Consider the following 25,723-nt stretch of genomic DNA (forward strand, 5'->3'; position numbering starts at 1 on the left):
TCATAGCTCAGTGGTAGGGCATTAGTTCTGCATGCTGAAACTCCCAGCTTCACTCTCTGCCACCTCTGGGAAGGGCTGGGAACGCCCCAAGTCTGAAACCATTCAGTGTAGTCTACAATATTGGAGACAATGCTCAGCTAGGTGGACAAGCTATCAAAACTCACATCTCTGCAGGGAGGTAAACCCAACTAACTGATCTTCTTAAAACTGATCAGATTCTTAAGAACGGCAGATACGGCAGATTCTTTCTGTTAATTTTAATGTGAGGAGAAAAAAGTAGTAACTGGTTTAGAGATTCAGACACCTTTTAATGAGGCTGATGGGAGAATATTGTGCAAATTTCTAGCAAATGTAGAGTGGGACACTATGCCTGGATATTTGTTTAATTTTTAATTCTAATGCCTGCTATAATAAAGTTCCATGTGTAAACACTGTGAAAGTAGCAGAAGCCATGTGCTACTACAATTTGCAAAGGGACTTGTTTTCTACTTTTGGGGACCGATGCAGGTCTTATCTTGGGAGATTCTGCAAAAACCAACCTATTCAGTTGGTTATACATTATGATACAACCATTTGCATACCGCTTAATCACAGTAGTTTCTAAGCAGTGCACAAGAGACCAATACAGGAAGACTAAAAAGGAGCTTAAATCATGAAGTCAGGAGCCTGCCTGACTACAACATGCAGCGAGTTCCACAAACCTGGACCCGCAATAACGAACCCACAGCTCCTGGTGGATATTGAGCCAGCCATGCATCTGAGCCATGGGGGGGACACTAACATAAACTCCCCCAAGACACCAGTGCAGGGATATAAGGAATCATGCAGTCCCTGAGGTATCCTGGACTCAAGTTGTTAAGGGCCTTGCAAATTAATTCAATAACTTTGAACCTGGCCCAGCACTATATGGGCAGCCAGTGCAAGCTTTTGAGCACTGGAGTTATGTGCTGGCGATAGTCCAGGGACGCCCTCTTGCCAGAAGTCTCAGTTCTGCCAAACTTATTCTAACTCAAGAGGATGAGCTCCCTCAAGTACCTCTGTCTCCCAGCCTTGTAGAAATCAAAGACTGCAAAATAAGGCAAGGTCCCTTTAACCAGTCAGTCAGCAACGCAAGGCTCTGTGCAGGGACAACACAAGCTCTTCAGCTAGCTGCCTGGCTCCCCCCCCCCCAATATCCACTAATAACATGCAAAAAGACTGGTTTGCTTAAAGTGTTGGGCAACTGTCATCTTCCTATTAAATACAGCCAGCAGCAGAAGTCTATAAGCAGCAGCAGGAATGAAGGATTTCCTTTTAACTCCAGATAAATTCTTTCATCAGAGAGAGTTCTGTGGATTGACAGGGTGCGAATATGATTGATGCCATCTTGAAAAATAGGGATTTGTCACTGCTAAGTAGAGACAGAAGATGTGCATGTTGTTTCATGCTTCAAGATGAAACCCAGGATTAAAGGAAACAATTTGAGGCTAGAGCCCTTCTGTTATGATGCACTCACCTGGAAAACTGACTCAGCTGCCAGAGGAATCTTGTTTTGTTCTTGAACAACAGGTTACATTTTCACACCTGACTTTTTTTTTTAAAGAGCAAAGAGGGTTTAAACCTTCTAAACGATTTCCAAAATTATACAGGTGATTTAGCACATTAGGCACATGTTTGTCAGATGACTAAACCACCAAATCTAAGTACACAGTAACAAGATAAGCATAATTAAAAAGGACCATCCGAGAACATAATATGCCACATTAAAATACGATTTTTAAAATGTATGCTTAGAGGCACATTCCACAAAACATTTCTTGGAGGGGATTAATATTTAACAGCTATGTGGATTAGATGAAACTTTTTGTAGAAAAGACTTTGGGTGATAGGTGTTAACCAAAAGCATATCTTCTAGACTATATAGTACATTTATTTCAATGGGAAATATATTTAGCTCAAACCTACTGCTGTTTCAACCCAGACATATCTATATATCTGAATTTGGATGCTTGGCAACCACAAATAACTTGTTTTGCAACATTAAGAGGATGTATCAGTATATACACCACTGTCAAAATATTTCCAAGAGAAGCATGTTTTAGGACTGGGTTATATGATGCTCAGCTTTGAAAACAAAGTCCTCTACACTATTCACTGGTAATAATGCACCTAAATATAAAGCTTTGTACATTCTTTCAAGGGCAGCTTCAAATACTAGAACAGGAGGTGTGTGGGAAGGAATGACTTTTTTCATTTCAAAACCCTCATCTTCTTTCCTGATAGCAAGTTTCATATTTAGGGAACGCTGTGAATCACAAATGAGCTAATCAACAATAACTGCAGTCTCCCAATAATTTGCGTGATTAACCACCACCACAAGGGGGGAAAATATACACACCAAAGTCTAGCAAGTTTTGAAAAGTACTCCAGTCCACATCCAATAGGTAGAGTACAAACCAAAATAAATCACTGTCGTATCCAAAAAATACTTTAAAGTTCCAGCAGAAACTTGTGAATGCTTTGAATGATGTTTTTGCTGAAAAGGTTTTTTTTCCCCCCTCAGAAGACATAAACAGCATCTGCTGAGCACTGACCACTTAGCATTCAACCTGCTGCCAACCTGCATTCTTCAGAGAGACCTGTGAGAGAAATGTGGAGCTGTGCCACTTCTAATAACTGTGACTGGCACCAAGTCAATGCTTTAATGCAGAAAGCTACCCTCTGTCACTAAGCAGATCTTTCCTTTCTTTCGGTTAATGGATTTCACAACCATTGGCAGGAGTATAAACAGGGTGGGCATATATGCTTGCAGCCTACAGACAGCTTCCTGGAACGGCCAAATTGAGAAACAGCAGGGAAGAACTGGTGTTGGGCAAACTACCCTTTTTACACTTATGATCTGCTGCTACTTTCTCTGCCCTCCTCTCTTGGCATTTTCGGCAGGCCTGCAGCAAGAAATCTGGTAGCGGAAGTGCTCAAGGAGCCGCAGGATAGAGAAGGCAATCAGAAGAGTACAATATTCAGAAAAAAACAGAGGCCATACTTTCTTTTCTAGGGTAAAAAAAAAAATTACTTATTCCAGAATGTATGTACTTGTTTCCTCACATTACCTGGTCGAAATGTAAACACTCAGTCTGAGAGTGCTGTACTTGCCGATCACAGGGTTTTGTTTTTTGTTTTGAAAAGATTCAAATAAGGACTGAAGCTGTGAAAGAAGATGGGAGATTAAATAATATGTTTTCAGATGATAATGACCTACTAATGTAAAATAGGTCAGAATTACTGGGTTGTGTTTTTTTAAGTAAATGCAACACAGGATGTTGGAGAACAACCGTTTGGGAAAGAAGCAAAACATACCCAAGCGGCCTCTTCAAAAGCATAGCTAAACATTTGAAGGCACCAAGAAATACATATTTGAAGAAGGTAAGAAATTTAGAAGATTTAACATGACTACTCCTTCTTCTTCATGGCTGCAAAGAAATTTATGAAGATTCAAGTATTCTGAAGAAATCTATACATTTGTCCAATCTGATAGGGATCAATACCAGCCTTCCCCATCCTGGTACCTACAATTGTTTTGGAGCGCAAACTGCCATCTGCCCCAGCCAGCACGATTAACCATCAGGGAACATTGGCAGGTCATTGGCAGAGGCTAATCTATACTAGAGAACAATCCTATAAATAAATTCTTGTCTAAGTTGAACTTCCTTAAGCTGGATAAAGTTGAAAAAAAATTACACAGTCCAGCAGCATATAAAGCTTTTGGGTGCTCATTGTGTACTGACAGAAGGATTCATCAGTGAAATGGGGGAGGTGCATTTTTGGCAATTCCCCTTCCCACTGCAGTGCCTGTCATCATGGCAAATACACTTGTAGGTTACTTAGATAAAGCTAGGTTTATTCCAACATGTGATTTAACATGTTGATTTTTAAGTAACATTTGTAATCCCTCCTTGCAATGTATGCTTAGAGGCACAGCAAAGTAACGGTAGTCTTACATTACGTTATATAAGGTATGTACGGCACTGGACATAATTTAGTACATTAAGAATCATAAAAGGTCAGCAGTATTATTTTTCAGTAAAAGCCTTGGATACCTAAGAAATGTCTTTCAGCATTTAACAGCTTTTAATTTGGATGGTAATTTTACAAAGTGAATTAGAGCTGTTAGATTCAAGTCTGAGAGAGAAGGGTGCTGGCTGCACATCAGAGCTATCTAACAGTCCAAGTAGTACAACACAAGATTGTCTTTTAGCAGCTATACTACTTGAAAATTTGCATACAGCCATTTGTTTCTGTAGTAAAGTGTGAAAAAGATCCATACGTTTTTTATTGCCATTTGCCATATACATGCAAACAGAATTTGTTTGGGAGAATTCTGGCACAATTACAGACCTGAAGGCAAGGCAAACAGGTGAGCAAAAGCCGTAAGTATACTGCCCTTTAATCCTACTCGTGGACTTCTCATGGGATGGTGACGGTGGGGGAAAAGTTGCTTCCCTACACCCCTCCTTCAAGGTGGACCACTAAGTTATTGGTGTGTCTTGTCCTATATTCGTAATACTGATGCTCACTCACAACTGTACCTTTGCAAAAAGAATGTCAATTGGAGCCAGAGGAGGCCAGAAAGGAACGGTTTGAGCAAGAGGGAGGAGAGAGAGACAGTGAGTGAGTGAGAGTGTGTTATAGAGCTTTTGGGGAACACAAAACAACACTAAATGCAGGTTCTGAGCTACATAGACTATATAACTGCATCAAATTGGAAGATGACAGAATTAAAGGAGACATAAAAGCATTTTAGAGGCACAGAATAAAAAGGAGCAAGAAAATGGAAAGAAATACGAAGCCATCTTTGATTTATCCATAATTTCTACTTCATTTCTGGCTAATGGTGGAAATTAGTCTTCAGATAGTTGATAAAATCAGCCTGTCTGTGCTGGGTTAGTACCATGATCTGTGGCCAAGCAAGTACTTCTAAAAATTGATTTTTCTTTTTGGCAACCAATGGTCCAGTCAATAATAATGTCGTTTGAGAAGGATTGAGTCATGAGGGAGATGAACCTTCTCTTCCATTTATTATGTTTGTATTGTCTCTATTTGAAAAGCATGCCCCCCCTCCCAAAAACGTGCATGAGTGTACTATAAAAGAATTGATACTCTGCATCTTTGTCTCCAGAAGCCCTCTGACTCACAAGCACCTTCCCATCTAAACTGATGGAATGCTTTCAGTCTGCAACAGGAAAGGTTACATATTGAGGCAGAAAGAAGTCCCCTCCTCTGAAATCAAAACTGACACTGGCAGGTTGGCCATCTTTCAAAAACATCTGTCCCAAAATGGATCAAGTGAACACTCAAGATAGTGGCAACAACACTGCCCTTGCTGAGGCAGAACTACATCTTGCAAGAAACATGACACTGGCTGACATCAGTAGCTGCCACTGGTTGGGGCACAGAAACACACAAAATTGTGTGTGGACACAGAGGGTCAACTTGGTATCATTTTTGGTGACAGACTGAAGGGTATAGTTCAGGTTCAGACATTTGGTGGATGTGCTTGGCTGAGAAGCCAGCAGGGCGAAGCTACCATCTGTGGGATTATGACTGAATGCTACTAAGTCAGAATCGCCCCCTAAATGTAACAATACTTGTAAGGCACAGTTCCACCTTGAGTAAACAGCCCACTTTTTTAAAAAAAGAAAAAAGTTGTTGTTGTTTAGTCGTTTAGTCATGTCCGACTCTCCGTGACCCCCTGGACCAGAGCACGCCAGGCACTTCTGTCTTCCACTGCCTCCTGCAGTTTGGTCAAACTCATGCTGGTAGCTTCAAGAACACTGTCCAACCATCTCGTCCTCTGTCGTCCCCTTCTCCTTGTGCCCTCCATCTTTCCCAACATCAGGGTCTTTTCCAGGGAGTCTTCTCTTCTCATGAGGTGACCAAAGTATTGGAGCCTCAGCTTCAGGATCTGTCCTTCCAGTGAGCACTCAGGGCTGATTTCCCTAAGAATGGATAGGTTTGATCTTCTTGCAGTCCATGGGACTCTCAAGAGTTTCCTCCAGCACCGTAATTCAAAAGCATCAATTCTTCGGTGATCAGTCTTCTTTATGGTCCAGCTTTCACTTCCATACATCACTACTGGGAAAACCATAGCTTTTACTATACGGACCTTTGTTGGCAAGGTGATGTCTCTACTTTTTAAGATGCTGTCTAGGTTTGTCATTGCTTTTCTCCCAAGAAGCAGGCGTATTTTAATTTTAAAAAAGTACATTAGGTTATTAGTCAATAACAAGCAAACAACAACAAAAACTGCATAGGTCTTGATGGTTTACAGCCTCTGTAAATGCTGTGGAAGCAATAACCAAATTGCACAGTGATGGTGCTCTACAATGCCACGAAGGAAGATTTCACTTGATGGTACAGGAGGTAAGAACGCAGAACAATGCTGAAGCAGCACATTCTGATCTTTCCTGGGAAAGGAACAAAATGTACACTTGTGTCTTTTGAACAGCTGGCTTTCTGGCAATACAATAGCAAAGAAATGCTAAAGGTATAAATTTTACACAAAGCTCTTAAAAGAAAAGCTCCTGCTGTTGTTCATTTCAATTTCCAGCCCCCCCCCCGGGGGGGGGCAGAAAAGACCATTTACCATCCTGATGAATAACCATACTTAAGAATTTCCCCACTCACACCCTTGAAGTGCCCTTGCCCTTTTCTGAAGATAGCTATATTGTTTTCAATTAAAATGGCAACTCAATGTTAAAACACGAGTAAGAATCTTGGGACTAACAAAGCCCCTCAGACCTCTTTCTCTTTTCTGTTGTGTTGGTTGCTCAGTGTACAAACAGGTATTATCAAGACGGGAGCTTCTTATAACAGCGGCTGAGGTCACAGCATCATTTCCCCCAAGCATGCCCAAGGAGTAAAGATGGGGAACTTCCAGCCCAGGGGTCAAACCTAGCCCACCAGACCATTTTCAGGAAGTCACGTCCACCTGTGTAACACTGAATGTCATACATGGGCAACTCCCCTATGAAGAAAGGTTGCAGCATTTGGGGCTTTTCAGTTTAGCGAAAGGGGAAGCGAGAGGTGGCATAACAGAAATTATGTGTGACATGGGAGAAAGAGGATAGAGAAAAGGTTTCCCCTCTACCCCAGAGCACTGGAGCTCGCAAGCACCCAAAGAAGCTGAATGTTAGAAGATTCTGGATTAACAGAAGAAAGTACTACTTCATGCGCCACACAGGGAAACTATGGAATTCGCTGTGATGGGGCCACCAACTTGTCTAATCTTCTTTTAAAGTCATCAAAGTTCATGCAGGGCAAGGCTATCAATGGCAACTAGCCACGATGGCTATGCTTTACCTCGACTGACAGGGGCAGAATACCAGCTGCTAGGAACCACATGTGGGGTAGGGTGCTATTGTGCTCATGCCTTGCTTGAAGCTTCCCACAGGCATCTGGTTCCACTGTGGGAACAGGACGTTGGACTGGATGAACCATTGGCCTGATTCAGCAAGTTCTTCTTACATTCTTATGACGTAAGGTGTGGGGCCGGAACAATCAGGAATTTAAAGTGGGCTCCCTGCTGTTCCTTCGCTGCAACAAGGTGAACGCCCAGCCCCTCATCAGTTGATGGGTGATCAGAGCATGTCTTGCTCAAGGAGGGGGAAGCTGATAGCATACAGCTAAAACCACTTCTCCCTCCCACCCCTGTCCCCTGAAGCTCAGGAATTTAAAAGTGCAGCGGAGCTTTCAAAAAGGCCTGCAATGTACCTTTAAAGGAGCATCACAGGGTCTGTTAGAAAGCCCTTTGTACAATCCACACTGGAGCAGTGCAGCAATGTAAGCAAAGGACTTTCAAACAGCCCTTACAATGCTCCTGCGAACATCTGCAAAACTATGCTGAAACAGCACAAGGGCTCTTTCAACGTCCCATGCTGCAATCTGAAGTCCTACCAACTCAGTCCAACCTTCAAAGGGCAGCCTCACCTGACACCAGGTTACTGACAAGTGGGCAGCTATGAGGGATGGGGAGGTGTTAAGATCTGGCCCACCAGCAAGAAAATGTTCTCCATCCCTCCCATAAGAGAAAGATTATAGCTGAGTAGAACCAAAAGGAGGAGAGGAATGAGGCAGCAAAGGTAAGAGTGTTAGGCGAATGACATTCTTCAGAGCAGTTGCTAGAGAGAAGGTGCATTTGTGTATGTGACAGAGGGATCATTTCCCTTTTCTTCTTAGTTATCAGGCAGTATTTGCCCCACCTGGGGGAGTGAATGAGTGTGTTGCAGGGAAGTGGGAGAGATAGGCGCCCGGCAAAAATATTCATCTTCTCCCAGCCTTTGGCAGATTAAACATCTATGGCCTTTTAAACATTGGGGTAACTGTTTTTGTATGTTACTATGTTATGTATTTTTGTGTTTGATATTGTAAATTGCCGTGCGATCCTTAGATGAAGTGCAGTATAGAAAACAAACAAACAAATAAACACTCACAGAAATGGGAGGTATTGTTGTTAAGGCCATATGCATTGTTGTTTTTGTTTTTTTGATATGCATTGTTCTTGGCACTAAGGGTTTTTTGTTTTTGTTTTTTTAAACTGCTTCTGCCATCTTATTTTGGAAATTTATGATCATTTGTGATTTTATTTATCAATTTATTCAAGCTATGAGCTGCTTTTAGAGTTCTATAGGGGAACCAAAAGCAGGATTTAAATCTTTTAGTTAAACAAAACAAACAGTGTATCAACTGATAATAGTGCCTGTTTTAGTTTTCCTTTTTGTGTATGGAACATATGCAGGTCCAAACTACAAAGAGTTAAGTATTTCTGTGTTTATTCCTCTACACTGGTAAAACTGCTATTTACAAACATCTGTGAAAACAATTATCTCCTCTCACAAAGGCATTCTAATTCTTCACTAATATATCAAGATTTATCTAAATTAAACATAGTTAAGAATGTTTGGCTGGTGTTAATACCAGGCAATTTACCTTGTTAAGCTCACCCAATTTGCCTTTTTTAGAATAAATAAAAAGCTGGCATTGTTAACAAATCTGTAAAGGATCTTATGCAATCCGGTCTTGAAGACTTATTTAAACTATCAATATCCTCTCAAAGTCTATTGTGTCCTCTACAAACACTTCAAACTGTGGTAAACTTTCAGATTTATCAGCTAGAGGTCTCTCTCTAACATCCTCTGTAAGAAAGATTTGTAAATATGTTATATCACTCTGCAATTATCTCCATGAACCTTCAGCGCTCAACTCATATCCTGGTGGATATAACAGACCTGCCCATTTCCAGGCAGGTTTCCTGCGTTTAATGCGTTAACTGTGATCATAGGCCTTTGGGGCTTTACCTAGTTACTTTCAAACTATTTCTAACGTTCAGTAGATAAGAGTTACTGCTTATATTCTTAATCTGGTATGAATCTTGGTGATAACTTCAAATTTTATAACATCCTACGCAAGATGGAAATTAGCCATATCACAAATTACAGCTTTAGTACAATGACGCAACAAACTAGCTTGAGAGTACTTGGTTACCTTTGGACACAGCTCCCTCACGCATAAGGTAAAGGTACCCCTGCCCGTACGGGCCAGTCTTGACAGACTCTAGGGTTGTGCGCCCATCTCACTCAAGAGGCCGGGGGCCAGCGCTGTCCGGAGACACTTCCGGGTCATGTGGCCAGTGTGACATCGCTGCTCTGGCGAGCCAGAGCCGCACACGGAAACGCCGTTTACCTTCCCGCTAGTAAGCGGTCCCTATTTATCTACTTGCACCCGGGGGTGCTTTCAAACTGCTAGGTTGGCAGGCGCTGGGATCGAGCAACGGGAGTGCACCCCGCCACGGGGATTCGAACCGCCGACCTTTCGAACGGCAAGCATAGCACGCATAGCAGCAAGCTTATGTACTTAAGGAACAAGGAACAATCTGCCACTCACCAGATTTATCATCTAAGATTTGCACTGCTTGTGTATGTCTATATGCATGTATGACTGTGTATTACCTGGTGTGCATGTCAGCTGTAGGTGGCCTCACCCACCTTTTGGCTACAGGTGGCTCCCAGAGGGATTGGAAGGTATTGACAAGGCTTTCAGGGCAGAAAGGGTTAGCTACCTCTGCTCTAAATCGTAAGACAAACCACCACTCCAAGTTCACACATGAGAACAAACTGCAGCTAACTGAAAAACAGAAATTGTGAATAGGAGAGGGGAAGGGGAGAGGAGAAGGCAGAGCACAATCAGCCAAAGACTTGTGCACATAACACAAAGCATAAAAAGGTAAAGGGACCCCTGACCATTAGGCCCAGTCGTGACCGACTCTGGGGTTGTGGCACTCATCTCGCTTTATTGGCTGAGGGAGCCAGCATACAGCTTCCGGGTCATGTGGCCAGCATGACTAAGCCGCTTCTGGTGAACCAGAGCAGTGCACGGAAACGCCGTTTACCTTCCCGCCGGAGCGTTACCTATTTATCTACTTACACTTTGACGTGTTTTCAAACTGCTAGGTTGGCAGGAGCAGGGACCTAGCAACGGGAGCTCACCCCATTGCGGGGATTCGAACCGCCGACCTTCTGATCAGCAAGTCCTAGGCTCTGTGGTTTAACCCACAGCACCACCCGTGTCCCACACAAAGAATAGACCAGTGTTATATCTGAATATATATTGGGACGCGGGTGGCGCTGTGGGTAAAAGCCTCAGTGCCTAGGGCTTGCCGATCGAAAGGTCGGCGGTTCGAATCCCCGTGGCGGGGTGCGCTCCCGCTGCTCGGTCCCAGCGCCTGCCAACCTAGCAGTTCGAAAGCACCCCCAGGTGCAAGTAGATAAATAGGGACCGCTTACTGGCGGGAAGGTAAACGGCGTTTCCGTGTGCGGCTCTGGCTCGCCAGATGCAGCTTTGTCACGCTGGCCACGTGACCCGGAAGTGTCTCCGGACAGCGCTGGCCCCCGGCCTCTTAAGTGAGATGGGCGCACAACCCCAGAGTCTGTCAAGACTGGCCCGTACGGACAGGGGTACCTTTACCTTTACCTTTATATCTGAACTATGCCTATTTATTCACAGTAGGCATACCTATTTTTTTAATCTGTGTTAAAATTAGAAAACAAAACAGGAGATGCAGATTTTGGATCTGGGGCAGCCACTCACTTACAAGATGCCTAAACCATCTAAGTTCTAAGTATAGCTCTCAAGTCAGAGCCACCCACTAGGAAAAGGCCTGTGGCTAAGGATTTAGGTAATTAGATTACACAAATGACCCTTTTCAACACAAAGCAAAGCCTACCTCCCACTCCACAAATTAGTTCTTTCTGCACTCCCCCCATCCCAGCAATCACCATCTCTTTTCAAATGTATTATTAAAGGTAATTATCAACACTGAAAAGAGCTGGACTCAGCCTGCTCTATAATCTGGAAGGAAAAAAGCTCTGCCACTCTGTTGCTGCAGTTCAAATACTTCCCCCCCTAAACACCTGCCAGTTTAAGGCCAGAGTAAAGGCCACCTCAAGCTGACTCAAAACTCCACAAAGCTGGGGAACTGGAAGTTAAGTCTGATGTCTTAACAGATGTGCCCCATGGTCAGCAATGTTGCTGTTCATACAGCAGAATAAGCTTTCTTACAACTTACCCTCCATGCACTCTCATTCGGGTCTTTAAGGCCAAAATACAGACTGGGAGAATAAACTGGGACCAGCAAAGATGTCCTGCCATATGAAACATCTGAGCCCTCCTGTGAATGAATCCATGTGTGCTTGTTGCTTACATCATATATATAAGATGTATTTTTTAGACTGTGTTGTGCCTACAGCAGTTTTTCAGGTTCCCACGATCATCTAAAAATGGTGACTCTGGATCTAACCACTGCCCAACACTCATTCTAGCCATTCCACATTAGTATTCACTATGTGGTACCATCTGCAAGCACTGAAGAACTGGCCGAACTTTTGCTTTAGAAATCAAAGTGTGCTCGCCTAGACCAGTACTATTCACTCTGACTGGCAAATGCAGCTCTCAAGCAAAGCATTGTTTTACTACTGTATGGTTAGTTGATGAAGGTACAAGCCTCAGTTTACTACTGGTGTGTGTAGACACAGGACATGACTAACAGAAAAGTTCTAAAGTTTTCCGTAACCTCAAATTAACTAATACTGTATAAAAGAACAAATCTTCTGATGTTTAAAGTGTATGTGGAAACTTTTTTTTTATTCTGAGAAAAGGTTTGCAACTGTAGTTTGGAGTATGTCCTCCTCTAGCATAAAGGTCTCTGCTTTCCTCAGCATAAAGATAACATCATATGCACAAACACACAAAATATTACTAGAATTTAACCCATGTTGGAGTCATGGATGCATGTGTGTCTATGTGCACATACCTGGCTTCTCTGATACATTTCTATTCCATTCAAGACCTTTTAGAAAGCCTCCTTTATTATTATTTGGGAGGGGGTGTAATACAAAAATATTTTCATTTTATAACCATTATTAACCCCAAATAATCTGGCTAGAAAATGGCAATATATAAAAAGTAGGAAAGAGAAAAGGAGAGAAAGGTTTCTGTGTTTTAAAAAATGTTATTTCCCAAGTCAATTCCATGTTTAAAATTTGCAACCAGTACATTTTTGTTGCTTTCAAAAACTGAAATGAACATCTTAAACTTTGAGTTTTCATGGATTGTTATCATGGTACACCAGGTTGAAAAGATATCTAAGGATCAAAGAATAATATGCACTTTAACTGCACCTACTTAAGTATCAAGCACTAAACACTTCATCAACTAAGCTTGTGTTGCTCGTTAAGAAACCTATTCTTCTTCTGAACTTTTATAACAACAGTTTACTAATGAAGCAACTATTAGTCAACTATTTATTGCATTGTTTGTAAAAAAGCTGTTTGTTGAAAAAGCTGACTGCTTTTAATGTAAGTATTTTTAAGCAAGGGCACAGGAAGCAAGTTGCTGCACATCATACCAAAGAAACTGACTGTAGAAATAAATCGTGTTCCAGCCCTGGTAGGGTTTCTCTCTCATGAAGCCAGTGTGTATAACCCAACAGTAGTCAATTAACTCTGTACATCAGGAAGGAAATTCGTAGCTAGATAAAACTCTAATCTGTGCTCTACTCATCCCTTGGCTATGTAAGCCCCACTTTTGCTGGTATGTCATCTTTAAAAAAAAAATCTCATTTCCCTTCAACAGCCATGATTTCATCACCTCTAAGCTGATGCATTAGTTCTCTTTCTGCATGATCTTTAGGCTCCTAGCACTTTTAAGTGAAAACAGAACGCTTTAAACAAATTCCCCTCCTCTCTATTATTTAATTGTCCTCACTTTCTCAGATTCAACTTATCTGATTTTCATCCCTTAGCTGACATCTCCATAATGCAGACAATCTATCATCGCTTCTATAAAACCTCTCCTCCAAAATTCTTCCAACAGAATTCTTCTGCTCATCCGTGTGAGGAGGAACAGCAGGAGGGCGAAAGAAACACGTCAGTCTTTTTCTTCTCATTATTTGTTCACTCAAACTGCCCACCTGAAGCTGCTTTTCTCTTCACAGGGGAAAAGAAACAGAGACCCATGCATCTCCACCACTACACATTTATAGGAAAACAGCCAGAGAGGGGCACAATTTCAAGTGACAAATGGTCAGAGGGAAAATGGGTAAACCCCCCTCTTGCCATTCCGACCCACTCCTCAAGCTAGCAGAACCCTGGTGATGCTTTTCAGTTAATATGTATGGGTGCTAACTCCCACATATCACCCAAGTTGGTCCTCCATTCATCTCTTCCTCCCTTCGCTTGTGTTTGTGCTAAACTCTTGTAAGAAGGGACTGTGCTGCTCCTATGTTCTGTAGAAAGTATGACATGGTGCTGTTGAGACATTAAACGGTACAACACTGAAATTATGATGAGCAGAGGCACCAAAAGTACCCAAACAGAGCAGAATCCTGAAAGAACCCTACATATCCTTCAGTTGTGCAACTGAGAACATTTTTGCTGTATTTGCTTCCCTTTTGAAATGCACTAGATATACCAGAGTGGTCACTGCTCCGATCTGTACCTGGCTGTTAACATCTGCCGTGTGTTGCAGCAGTACTGAGGCGAGTTCCTTGTGTCCTCTGTCACATGCCCAGTGCAGCAGAGCTCTGCCCTGAAATATCAAGCAAACAACAACATTGAGTGAAACTGTTGTAAGAGCTTAAGATAACCAATGTGAGCCTCAAAGCATTTCATTTGATACATTAATATCAACAGCGCTTGCACTGTAACAAAATAAGTGCCTTTCTGAATTATAATTATTTATTAAATCTGTATGCCACCCTTCATCCGAAGATCACAGGGCAGTTCACAGCACAAAAATACAAAACAAGAACACAAAACATGTAAAAACAAACCAAACCAATAAGGATGCAATGGAGGCAGCCAAAGTATGCCTTCTTTGCTGTCTTCACGGCCACCAGGTAAGCTTGATGATCAGCCCTCAACAGTGTTCGATTGCATTTGACCAGTTTTTCTCTTCACTTGCATTCAAGCCATCTCCCAGCTTGTTTCCTCTTCCTAAGCTCTGGAGTATACCAAGGAGCCAAGCGGGCTCCAAGGAGTGGGAGAGGGTGCTTAGGGGTAATCATGACAAAAGCCCAAGCCATCCAGATGTTCCACAAGTCACCCAGGGCTTCAGTCATATAAGTTGGGAAATCCCCCAGGGCCATCTGAAAAGCAATTGGGTCCATCAGCCTCTGAGGGAGGACCATTTTCATAGATCCCCTGCTTCTGCAGAGGGAGAAAGTTGTTGAGATCCTCAGTTGTAACAGGAAGTGATCCAACCATGACAAGGGACTGATGTCAATACTCCCCACTTTCAGATCACTTTCTTCCTGCCCAGCTAAGAAAACAAGGTCCAGAGTGTGACCTGCCACATGCCTTGGGCCGATGACATGTTGGGACAGTCCCACGAGCCAACCGAAAGCTAACCACTTTGGCATGGCTATTGCATCGGATCAAGAACCATTTATAAGCCTATTAAAAGTATTCATAAAAACAAAAAGATAAAAGAATTTCCCATATTTAAAAGCGTAACATTTAGTCGGTTTATTTGCTACCATTACTGCACTGCAATAGCCTTGTTTTATTGGAATTTTATAGGATTATGTTGCAATTTAGGAGGACTTTACATGACTGTGCTTCCTAGGACATGGTTTACATGGGGAAATCTGTTCAACTCCAACTTCCAGCATTCTCAGGCAGCATGGCCAAAGGTTGGAGATGATGGGAGTTGTAGTCAAGCAACAACTGGAGGCCCACAGGTTCCCCACCTTTACCACAAGGAAATTTCCTCTGAGGTGAGAAACTGATGGACAATCCACACAACCTAGCTGATCCAGTGGTCTGGTATAGGGAAAAAACATGGTGGTGTGTATGGAGAGAATTGTGCTTGAATATCTGAGGCAGAAGCTTAGGACCAATCAGCAACACCAGAGGTCACAGTTGCTCAGACCTACTCATTGAGCCTATAAAGAGATCCCCAATTACCAATGGAGTACAGTGGTGCCCCGCAAGACGAATGCCTCGCAAGACGAAAAACTCGCTAGACGAAAGGGTTTTCCGTTTTTTGAGTCGTTCCGCAAGACGAATTTCCCTATGGGCTTGCTTCGCAAGACGAAACGTCTTGCGAGTTCTTGCGAGTTCGTTTCCTTTTTCTTAAAGCCGCTAAGCCGCTAATAGCCGTGCTTCGCAAGACGAAAAAACCGCAAGACGAAGAGACTCGCGGAACGGATTAATTCCGTCTTGCGAGGCACCACTGTACAAGACTCAAAGAGCAAGCACAGGTCTTTTAATGAAGCACTCCTCAACCTGGAAAGGTGGGACCAGCTAGGACTTCATGCTCTGTGTAAGCTCAGTCACTCTCTCTCTCTCTCTGGCTATCATTGACACAAATTCTCTGCCTCATACCTGTATGAGGTCCTGTGGGACACCTTCAGCCAATCTCAGAACTGGTTCCTGTTTCTCTGGCCTTTACTGTTCTTTGGCACGATATACCCGGGTCTGTGACCCAGAATGTCACCTCATCCTGCAGACTCCCACCCATGGCCAGAACAACAGTGCTCTTGAAAGTTTATGGACTTTGAACATTTTTAGAAAGTTTCATCATCTTAAACTAAAAACATCCTGTATTTTTTCAGTCCACAAACTTTTAAGTAAAAAGCAACTCACATTTTTAGAAACAACCTCAATCTCATGCCTTCGGACTGTACACATTGCAGTTCTTAATTAAAACTACCTACTAAAATATTTAATCCAGATGTAACATGTGACACACTTGGAGAAATGATCTTCCTAACCACCTGTACTAAAGTGAAACTGGAAATCATAATGCAGCTCATGAAATTTTGTAACGAAGTGCATTTCTTTCTGGACTATTCAAACTTCTTTGCAGTGCTTCATAAAGCCACCAGCTAGGTAGGTATGGCTCTTCCACATCATGAATCTTCAGCAAGCAAGCAAGCAAGCAAGCAAGCAAGCAAGCAAGCAAGGTATTTAAGCACACAGCAAAGCTTTACATTTGAAGTTGAGAAGGATGGATGACACCTGCACCTAACCCAATGCATGTTTCATTCTACATGTTATTCAGAAAGGCAGCAGATGTAGATCATTATTTTAAGTAGGAAAATGCTGTCTCAGGCTTCCACGCATTAAGCTTTTCAGCTCACTTTTAACCCAACAAGTAATTAATTTTGTAACACATTATTTTGATAGTACACTAATTAACCATGAATTAGAATGGGTTTGGGCAATTATTCTTTTTAGAAACATAGATGGCACCCAGATTAGTTCTATGAATTATTAAACCTTACTGCACTCAATTATACAGCACGGAATTGAAAAGGAGTGTGTGGATCTTAACATATCTGGCAAAAGCAAAAATGATTTTAAATTAATTCACTGATAAAAGTCTGGTTTATTCATCTGTCATTTATAGTCCATTCTCCATGTCAGGAGTGACTAGGTCTAGAACGGAGAGACGGCCTGCTCTGCCAAGATTGCAGAAGGTTGCATTATTCACTAAGCTCTATCACAACTCTACCTATTGAAAAGTCTGTTGGTTCCCCCTACCCTGGCTTATCCACAAATGGTTCCAGGTCAGGCATTAGCTTTCCCCACGCAATAGCTAGGTTCTGTTTTGTGTCCAAACAGTTCTCTAGGTGGTTTCCTCACACATGCACTTTTCTGCTTTCCATTGTGGCTGCCACTCCAGCCTAGGCTTCCTGCAGTTTCTTCTCTGGCAGTCTAAAACAACAGGTGCAAACTTACTTGGGGTTGCAACACAGCTTAATTTTTGGCAAGTTCTCTTTCTCCACCAACAACCTAAGAGCAAAAACTTGGAACGCCAAAATTAAAAAGCTGCGTGTAAAAATGCATCTCAAGGAAATACGAGCTTTTCCTTAAAAAGAAAAGAAAAAAGATGCCAAGGTGTGTGTGTGGAGGATCTCCAAGTGGGAAGGGTGCAAAACAGGGTTAACATTTGCCCAATATTGTATGTCTACTGCCAACATGGCATTAACATGTATACCATATGTAAACTGCATAGAAGTTGTATCTACAATCAAGCAGTACATACATTTTGTTAAATATAAATAAATAAATATCTGTAGTGTCCTGTACACAAAGCTATTCAAAAATGCCTAAAGGCATCTGTTACCTGTGTTTGCAGGCCAGGTAGAAACTGCTATGTACAGATGCCTTTAGGCATTTTTGAATAGCTTTGGTTTGGTACCTTTTTAAAGTTTCTGGCCTTGTGCCTTTAAAAGCAGTGTGACACAAATCCATACTGTTTTTCTTGGAAAGCAGGTGAGGCAGGTGGCGGACAAACCTACATTTGTTAAATGTCTATATATCAGGCTGCAGTTAAAGGTACAGGATCAGCAACAAAAAAAGAGAGAAAAAGTGGCAACCAACGTAGCCTAGAATCTAATTGAAAAAAATTCATTTCGCGAGAGTAATATTGCAAGTGCTAGCCTTCCTATTTAAATGAGAAAAGCTTCCACATTACAGCATGTTGTTTTCTAGGGTCTCAAACAAAGGCAAATAAAAAATATCCATACTTGCGCTTCCAAATTGCATTACCTATATCTCCATATCTTTCCAAAGGTTATAAATTTGAAGAATTGGCAATACTAAGGCCTTTGATTACCAGCTGGGTGGTTGGAGGCAGATATATCACATGTGCTAATACACATGACACTGTTTATTGAAAGCAACCTCTCTAATACTATGCATTGTGCTAAATAATCACATTTTTAAATTTTAAGTGTAAACCATTCGGTGATACATTCTAGTAAGACTCTTACTCATTATCTTAATGCCAACAATTTCACAAATGGTATTTGGTGTTGAAGGGGCGGGGGAGAACCCTGGTTATGGACAGTGTTAGTCTGGCCTTCCCATGCTGCAAACTGTACTGATTAAGCATAAACAATTTATGGAAATCAGCAATACTCCAGCGCCAAAAGCCAAATTGGAAGTGTTTCATGAGCTGAACAGCCTGTCCATCTTTGGCCCAAAATCTATGGTGTTTAACAGTTGTACAGCATCCCCAGGAGGACTGTAGGCCACTAGATTATTCATTTTATTCCCAAACCGTAAATTGAAAATTGCTAGGAGCTGTGCCCTCAAATGAGTCCCAAAGTAACTTTATTCATTTGCATTTCTAACATGCCCCATCTCTTGCATAAAATGTATTCAACCTTAGATTAGTCTAATATATGTACAGAATTAGTTTATGCTCCAAATCAAGGCTGTCTACACTGCATTGAAAGAATGAAAATTCTGTGCCCAGGTAATCCAAATTCTGTGAAAAGGAAAGCTAAATTCTGGAACTAATAATTATGAAGGTTAAGCACATTTTTCAGGATTGGTCTAATCTTTCTAGTCAATAGAAGGGGTGAGGTCAAAGGCAGGTTACTGAAATACCTAGGCCTTTGACTACTCAAAGTTTGTTCACAACCTTCAGCTATTACCCACACACTTTCAAGCATATTTTCACAGGTATCGAAGCAAAAAAACGGAAATGCTAAGATTCACAGGAAGCCGACTTCTGTTCCCAATATCACATTCTGCTGGTTTCCCTCATTCTCAAGGAATTACATCATATACCCAGCCCAGCCCAGCCCAGCCCAAAATATATTCCGGATGTCCATTACTATTTTGTTCTTTTCTCATGGAGAACACGTTTTAGCTGCAAAAGAATGAGGATACTTCTTACGCTCTAAATGATCTGGAATAAAAATGCATAAATCTAATCCCAAGTACAGTGACCCTGCCTATTAAATCTTCCATGCCTCACTTGGCCAGCCTGTATAGCAGTTTCTCAAGTGAACAGCACATAAATTTTGCTTTGCTGCATGTCACAGGTCTAGGCACAAACAAAGCAAGGCTAAGAAAAGAATTGCCTGCTTTCAAACATGTGTGTGCCTGAAGACAACATGTATAGGGACTGTTCTTAATTCAGACAGAAAGAGACAGCATAGCAAAGATTAACTAAAAGGCTCATTCAGTAGAAATATTGTATTCACTGCTGCAATATTATGTCCAGTTACCTTGATGCACCTACGGGGGGGAGGGAATAGAAAAATAGATCTTTTTTGTTCCTCCTCCGGCTCTGAAAAGCACTGGAAAACATGGGAAGAAATGCAAACATTTCTTATTAAATATTTTCTTTCAGCACAGTGAGTGAAATGCTTTTTAAAGCAGTGTATTAAAATATTGTTACAGGCAATCCACACTGCTGCAAATAACTTGGGAGGCAAGATTCAAAGGTAGTGATGCTGATAGCATTGCTACTGCGTCTGACTGGATTACTAAATAAGCAACATTCTTGGGACTTGATGTCAGAAAAGTACTTTCAAAAATATAAAACATGGAAAAGGCTTGCAGTATGGTAGCATACCAAGCATATTATGCCAATGACATGATGGGAAACTGTTTTTGTTTTTAACTACAGCACCAACTCCCAACTCCACTTGCTTCTGGATATAAGTTACCTTACATCTTCTGCATAAAGGTAAAGGGAAATTGATGACTGTTCATAAATTCAATACTGAACATGAATTAAACATTATTAAGTTTAACAAAAAATAGTCAAAGTTACTGCTGCTCAATTACATTATAGGGATGGTATTTTCTGAACTTTTTTTCCGGAAAACTACCAGTATATATTTTTTATCTGCATGAAAATACTGAGGTCTACAAACTGTTCCAAAGCTTACATACAACAAATATTTTAATTTACTATAATGTTTATAGTTTCATTTGTATCATTTTTTGGACTGGAAAAAATTGTATGATTGTTTTTGTTATATTAATTTATTACCCGCCCCAACATGCTGTACGGCAGTTTACAATAATCATTTTATTATTTGTACCCTGCCCAACTGACTCGGTTATAATTTAAAATACAATACTGAAAACAGTTTAAAACACCTTACAATCACAAAAAGGTGTGACCTAAAAATATACATCTCAGGTGTCAAAGTTATACCAGTTTCACCACCAACACTGGGCATATTTGTAGTTGTTGCTTAAATAAAATTACTGTATTTACTCGAGTCTAGTGCACAATTGAATCTAATGAGCACCTCAATTTTCAGAACCTTGAAACCAAAAGAAGTGTTTGCTGGTGAATGTAATGCGCATGGCAAAAAGTGCACTCTTTACAATGAGTTTTTACTAGCAAATTTCTTCATGGCTTCCTCTCGGCTAGTCAGTGCCCACTGCAAGATCAGAGAGGCTCCATTTTATTTCCTGCTCTGAACAGCTTTACCCCACAAGCGAAAAAATTTAAATAAGAGGCCTTTCCTGGCACAAAAGAGGAATGGGTGGTGAGGTGAAGAGAACCACAAAGCAAACACCTGACCTGCCACCTTCAAATCTGAGGGATGCACCGAGAGGAGCGGGCGAAGGCAGCTGATTCTACCTGGGGCTTCAAGAGAGAGCATGTGTGTGTGTGTGAATGTGATTGCTCACAGCGGCACCAGGGGTGGGCACATACCTGCAAGAGTCGTTGAGCTTTCTTTGGGGGAGATTGCCCAAAGTTGTTGCTGCTCTCATACAGCAGCCTCTATTTGCAGCCTGGGTGGGGCATGGGGCACATTTCCTTCAAAAGGAAGGCGATTTCGGCTAATTTGGGACTGGGAGGTGGGACACCTGCAATTTCAAAACCTTTCCCCATGACTGCAGAGAGGATATAATCCTCAAGAGCTGACTGGCACCCTTTTTGAACAGCATGAAATCCCCCCACATCCGTATGAATTCCTCCCAGCCCTGCTTAAGAGCTCTTTTGGCATTGTTTTAACAGTGCTTTTTTTTCTATCAGCTTGTGCCCAAGGGCTCTGGCACCTCCTTCCCAAAGCCTTTGGGAGGTTGGATGCTCTTGAGGCGATTTGAGCACCTTCCCCACCACCTTCCCAAAGGCTGCCTGGGTTTGAAAAGGAGTACTTAACCCAAGGTACCACTGTACTACTAAAAGTGCATTTCATAGCTATACAGTGGTACCTCGGGTTAAGTACTTAATTCGTTCCGGAGGTCTGTTCTTAACCTGAAACTGTTCTTAACCTGAAGCATCACTTTAGCTAATGGAGCCTCCCACTGCCGCCGCGCCGCTGGAGCATGATTTCTGTTCTCATCCTGAAGCAAAGTTCTTAACCCGAGGTACTATTTCTGGGTTAGCGGAGTCTGTAACCTGAAGCAGATGTAACCCGAAGCGTATGTAACCCGAGGTACCACTGTACATAAAACTTTTCTACGGCCAAGTCATGTAAGAAGCCTCCACGTACAGTCACTGACTTGGGAAAAGTAATGAGAAGAGTTGCAATGATGCTGACGGTTTGATAATAAAAGTGTGAAAGAACCTGTTGTTTTCATCTTTGATAAGAATGGGGCATATAATAAATTCATTAACTGAAGAATACCCTATCTTTCTAGAAGCAGATATTCCAGAAAGTCATATGACTCTAACAGTAGCCTAGAAGTGGCTTGGATTACTAGTTTATTGCTATAGATATCAGAAAGTTCAGTTCTGGTTTATTACTACTGATCACCAGAAAATAATCACAAACCATTCCTGGACTTGCAATTTATACAAATTTATCCTATATGGCTAAACAACCTGTGACCTCTGGCAATACTGATAGAGCTGAACAATGTACTGTAGAAACACACAGATGTTTCAGTTCACTTCATCGAGGATGAGTTTCTAGCCTTGAATTTTAAACTCCCTCCCCTGCTTTCATCAAATTAATTCATATGAGTTCCTGATTAATAATAAAAAGCCATGCCATCAGCATTCAGAACCCCAGCCGGGAATGTCATGGCTCAAAGGGCAGAAATCTGCTTAGAGCTACAAGAGAACCCAACTGAATTGGTGGCGTCTCAGTCTATGAATGCGTAAGCACTTCATCTGTTCACTGCAACACAATATGCTGAGAGACTACATGTTACAGGCCAAAAGCAGGACAAATAGTCAGTGGGCAAAGATAGTAACTAGGAAGTCAAACAGGTTTTATTTTGTCTGACCATTTACACGCCAGATATTTACTATCTGGGAAACTCTCAAGCCTTTAAAAAGAAGCTTTGCGAGTGTTGGTGCTGAGCTTTAAAGCCTTAAATGGCCTCGGCCCAGTATACATGAAGGAGCTTCTCCATGCCCATCACTCCATGGCCATCATGGACACCGAAGTCCAGCTCCGGTAATAATAATAATTCTCGTAACACTGCTACTGAGTTATTAGTGCAGACCAAAATACCATACCTCCCCTTCTCCAACCAGTGCAGAGCAAGAGATAACTTACAGCCATCCTATCTGGTTTTATCTTCCGGTTGGATCCAGACTTTGCTTCCAACAATGGGAAGTACATTTCAGAAGGTTGAGGGACCCCGAGGAACAGTGTGGGAAGTGCATTAGGTGCTGTAGAGGAAGGGGGAAGTTGGCAATGGTCACCTTCTCCATTTCCACCAGTAGGATCCCTCCACTGGGTGAAAAGTCTTCTGTGGATGGAAGGTAAAGCCTGGACCTAACTCACTAAACAAAATTTATTTCCCTATATGAAGCTGAACTTCAGTATAGAGAAAGCAGAGGGAAAATCCCAGTACAGTGGTGCCTCGCAAGACGAAAAGAATCCGTTCCGCGATTCTTTTCTTCTAGCGGTTTTTTCGTCTTGCGAAGCAACCCCATTGGCGGCTAAGCGGATTAGCGCTATTAGCGATTTAGCGCTATTAGCGGCTTAGCGGCTAAGCTGTTAAAAGGCTATTAACAGCTTAGCCGCTTTGAAAAAGGGGGGGGGAGCGGGGGGAAAATGGCAAGACTCGCAAGACGTTTTCGTCTTGCGAAGCAAGTCCATAGGGAACTTCGTCTTGCGAAGCGCCTCCGCGACGGAAAACCCTTTCGTCTTGCGGGTTTTTCGTCTTGCGAGGCATTCGTCTTGCGGGGCACCACTGTATGCATAAATTGCACTGTTAAATTTTTACTTCTCATTGTGAAGGCATGGCAAGAAGGAGAATTTCTGGCACTACAAAAAATGCTAGAAACATAATCTGCTTGTTCCTTCTGACAAAGTTACATTGGGTAGAGGGTGGGTTTGAGTACACATTCAAAGGCATGGCTCACAGAAGCCTGAAGCACTTCAGCATGCCAGACCATAATATAGTACTTTATTGTAAAAATAAGTTTTCAGGGAACATCGCTGACATATATTTTACCCTAAAACTCCTTTAGATGACAAGTGAAAGAGCTGCCTCTCTTTTGGCAAAGGTATAAAGACACTTCACTGGCAATGAATTAGCTGCTGCTCCATCATTTCTAAGGCCCATTTCATATGTCACAATGGCAACACAATTGATGTTGAAGTCAAGAACAATATGGGTACCCCTCCATAAAGCAAGTCATTTGTATGAAGTACATCCCACATAATCCAGACTGATTTTAGCCACACCAGCAAAATCATGTTCACAAATAGCCTATGGTCAAGTGATGTGAATATCTGCTGCACAGATACAGAAGGGCAGCAAAGGGTGTCCAAATACAGTTTAGTTAATAAGAGTGAGTGTTCCATATGTGGAGCTATTGCCAATGAAAAACATTACAGGGTACTCCTATTTACACCACTGCTTTATTAGGTATTTCTTGAACCAGAGTACGATTATTCAATTAAGCTCCCACTATCTTTGCCATCAGTCCAGAGAGGGCTCATCTATAAGGCATGTGGCCTCTTTGGAAAGTTTTTTGGTGCCATTAAGAGGTGGAGTGGGAAGCAGACAGATCAAATCCATAGGGACAATCCGCCAAATTTCTTTCCTGTACCAGCCACATTAAAATTAACTATTCATTTCAATTAGGATTGCACTAGAGAATTTCCCCAGGGCATGTGCCCCATGTTAATTAAGAGGAAGAGGGGTGCCACTTGGGGTTTTGTGTTTTTGTTTTTGTTTTTGCTTTAAACACCAGCCTATCTCTGACCTGCTGTAACTGTTATTGCATTCAAAAGTCAAAGTCCAACCATGTGTCAGGTAATTGTTGCTTAGGAGTGGCAGAGTTGGACAATTCTTCCACTAACAGATGTCTGGTCAGACACACTGCAGCAGAGATATAGCAGCTGCAAGGAAGGATTAGAGAAATGAGGAGACATTAATTTGACATACCAGCCTTTAAGACAGATTAATCCCTCCCCTGGCCCAATACCTTCTCATCTTTCGTATTCACATCCACTTTTTTTGATCGGATGGCTTTGGTTACATGGTCAATGTTGTTTTCTCTGCAGTAGTCAAATATGTTCTTATCTTCTTCCCTAAGAAGACATAAGGGAGAGTGAGCAAATACGTACTGTTACTGAGCAACGCACAGGAACTACACAAACATAAGATGCCCGGCTTTTCCACCAATTCAATCATTTCAGCATTACTGAGTACTGCAGATTTCCAGTGCTTTGAATGCAGACAGCATAATTCAGGTTGGGATACACTCTGCATCACACATAACTAAAACAATATACTGAAAGCTAACCTCCCGCAAGGAATGAAGAAAACCAACACAAACCAATTTCAGCCTTGAGGAAAAATGTGCACGGATTCATAATAAATTAGTATCTAAAGTTGTCCCTTAATATATCTCTATAAAGCCCCATTTGACATGTACAGACTTTAATATATATTAATGCACTGGGGCTGAAAGTATTTCTTAGCAAAATAAATATGGAATATTCCTTCTGCCATCCATTATTTACACACCAGGGTCTGTTCTCCCTATTTCTGAAGACGCCCCCCCCCAAGTTACAAGTTTGATACAGATAACTTATATAAAGTGGGCTAGTTGGAAAAGATCACCAACAAAAACTCCAATGGCTGTAATCTCAGTATCACCATCCAGTGGTGAGCAGCAAACCAGATTTTCTCAAAAGGATGCTTGAAAGGAAGGCAGAAGGGTTTGGAAAGATAACATGTGGTTTGGTGTTGGTGTCTCAACTAACAAACCATCGTTTGCAATTAGCAAATGAACTAGAATCAGAAACCAAAGTTTGGCAGGTACAATAGGCTCTCTCCAACTCCACAAGCTGTTGCACTAGGGTGGTTAAAGTGTTTCTGAAGCCAAGTGCTGAGAGGGTAGAAAACAAATGCAGACAAATCTTTGTCTAAACCACAGTTTGCTTGTTGTGCATTTGTAAGCTCAAATGTTGGTTTGGTTTCTAAACTACTGTTCGCATAAACCAAAC

The 25,723-nt window shown here is 41.8% G+C and overlaps 1 protein-coding gene across 3 annotated transcripts in view; it reads right to left on the reverse strand.

Moving 5' to 3' along the window:
• The window catches only part of ACBD6 (acyl-CoA binding domain containing 6), a 102,312-nt gene that overhangs the window by 39,232 nt on the left and 37,357 nt on the right, over nt 1–25,723 (reverse strand). For 2 of the 3 annotated variants that reach the window (XM_053391328.1, XM_053391330.1), the window contains exons 5-6: nt 24,697–24,802; nt 14,029–14,118 (exon numbers count right to left, since the gene is read on the reverse strand). In XM_053391328.1, the coding sequence (XP_053247303.1) occupies nt 14,029–14,118; nt 24,697–24,802 (196 nt within the window). The remainder of the gene's footprint in view (nt 1–14,028; nt 14,119–24,696; nt 24,803–25,723) is intronic. The other variant, XM_053391331.1, reaches the window with a different exon arrangement.

Source organism: Podarcis raffonei, chromosome 6 (genome assembly GCF_027172205.1).
Source record: "Podarcis raffonei isolate rPodRaf1 chromosome 6, rPodRaf1.pri, whole genome shotgun sequence".
NCBI classification, from domain to species: domain Eukaryota; kingdom Metazoa; phylum Chordata; class Lepidosauria; order Squamata; family Lacertidae; genus Podarcis; species Podarcis raffonei.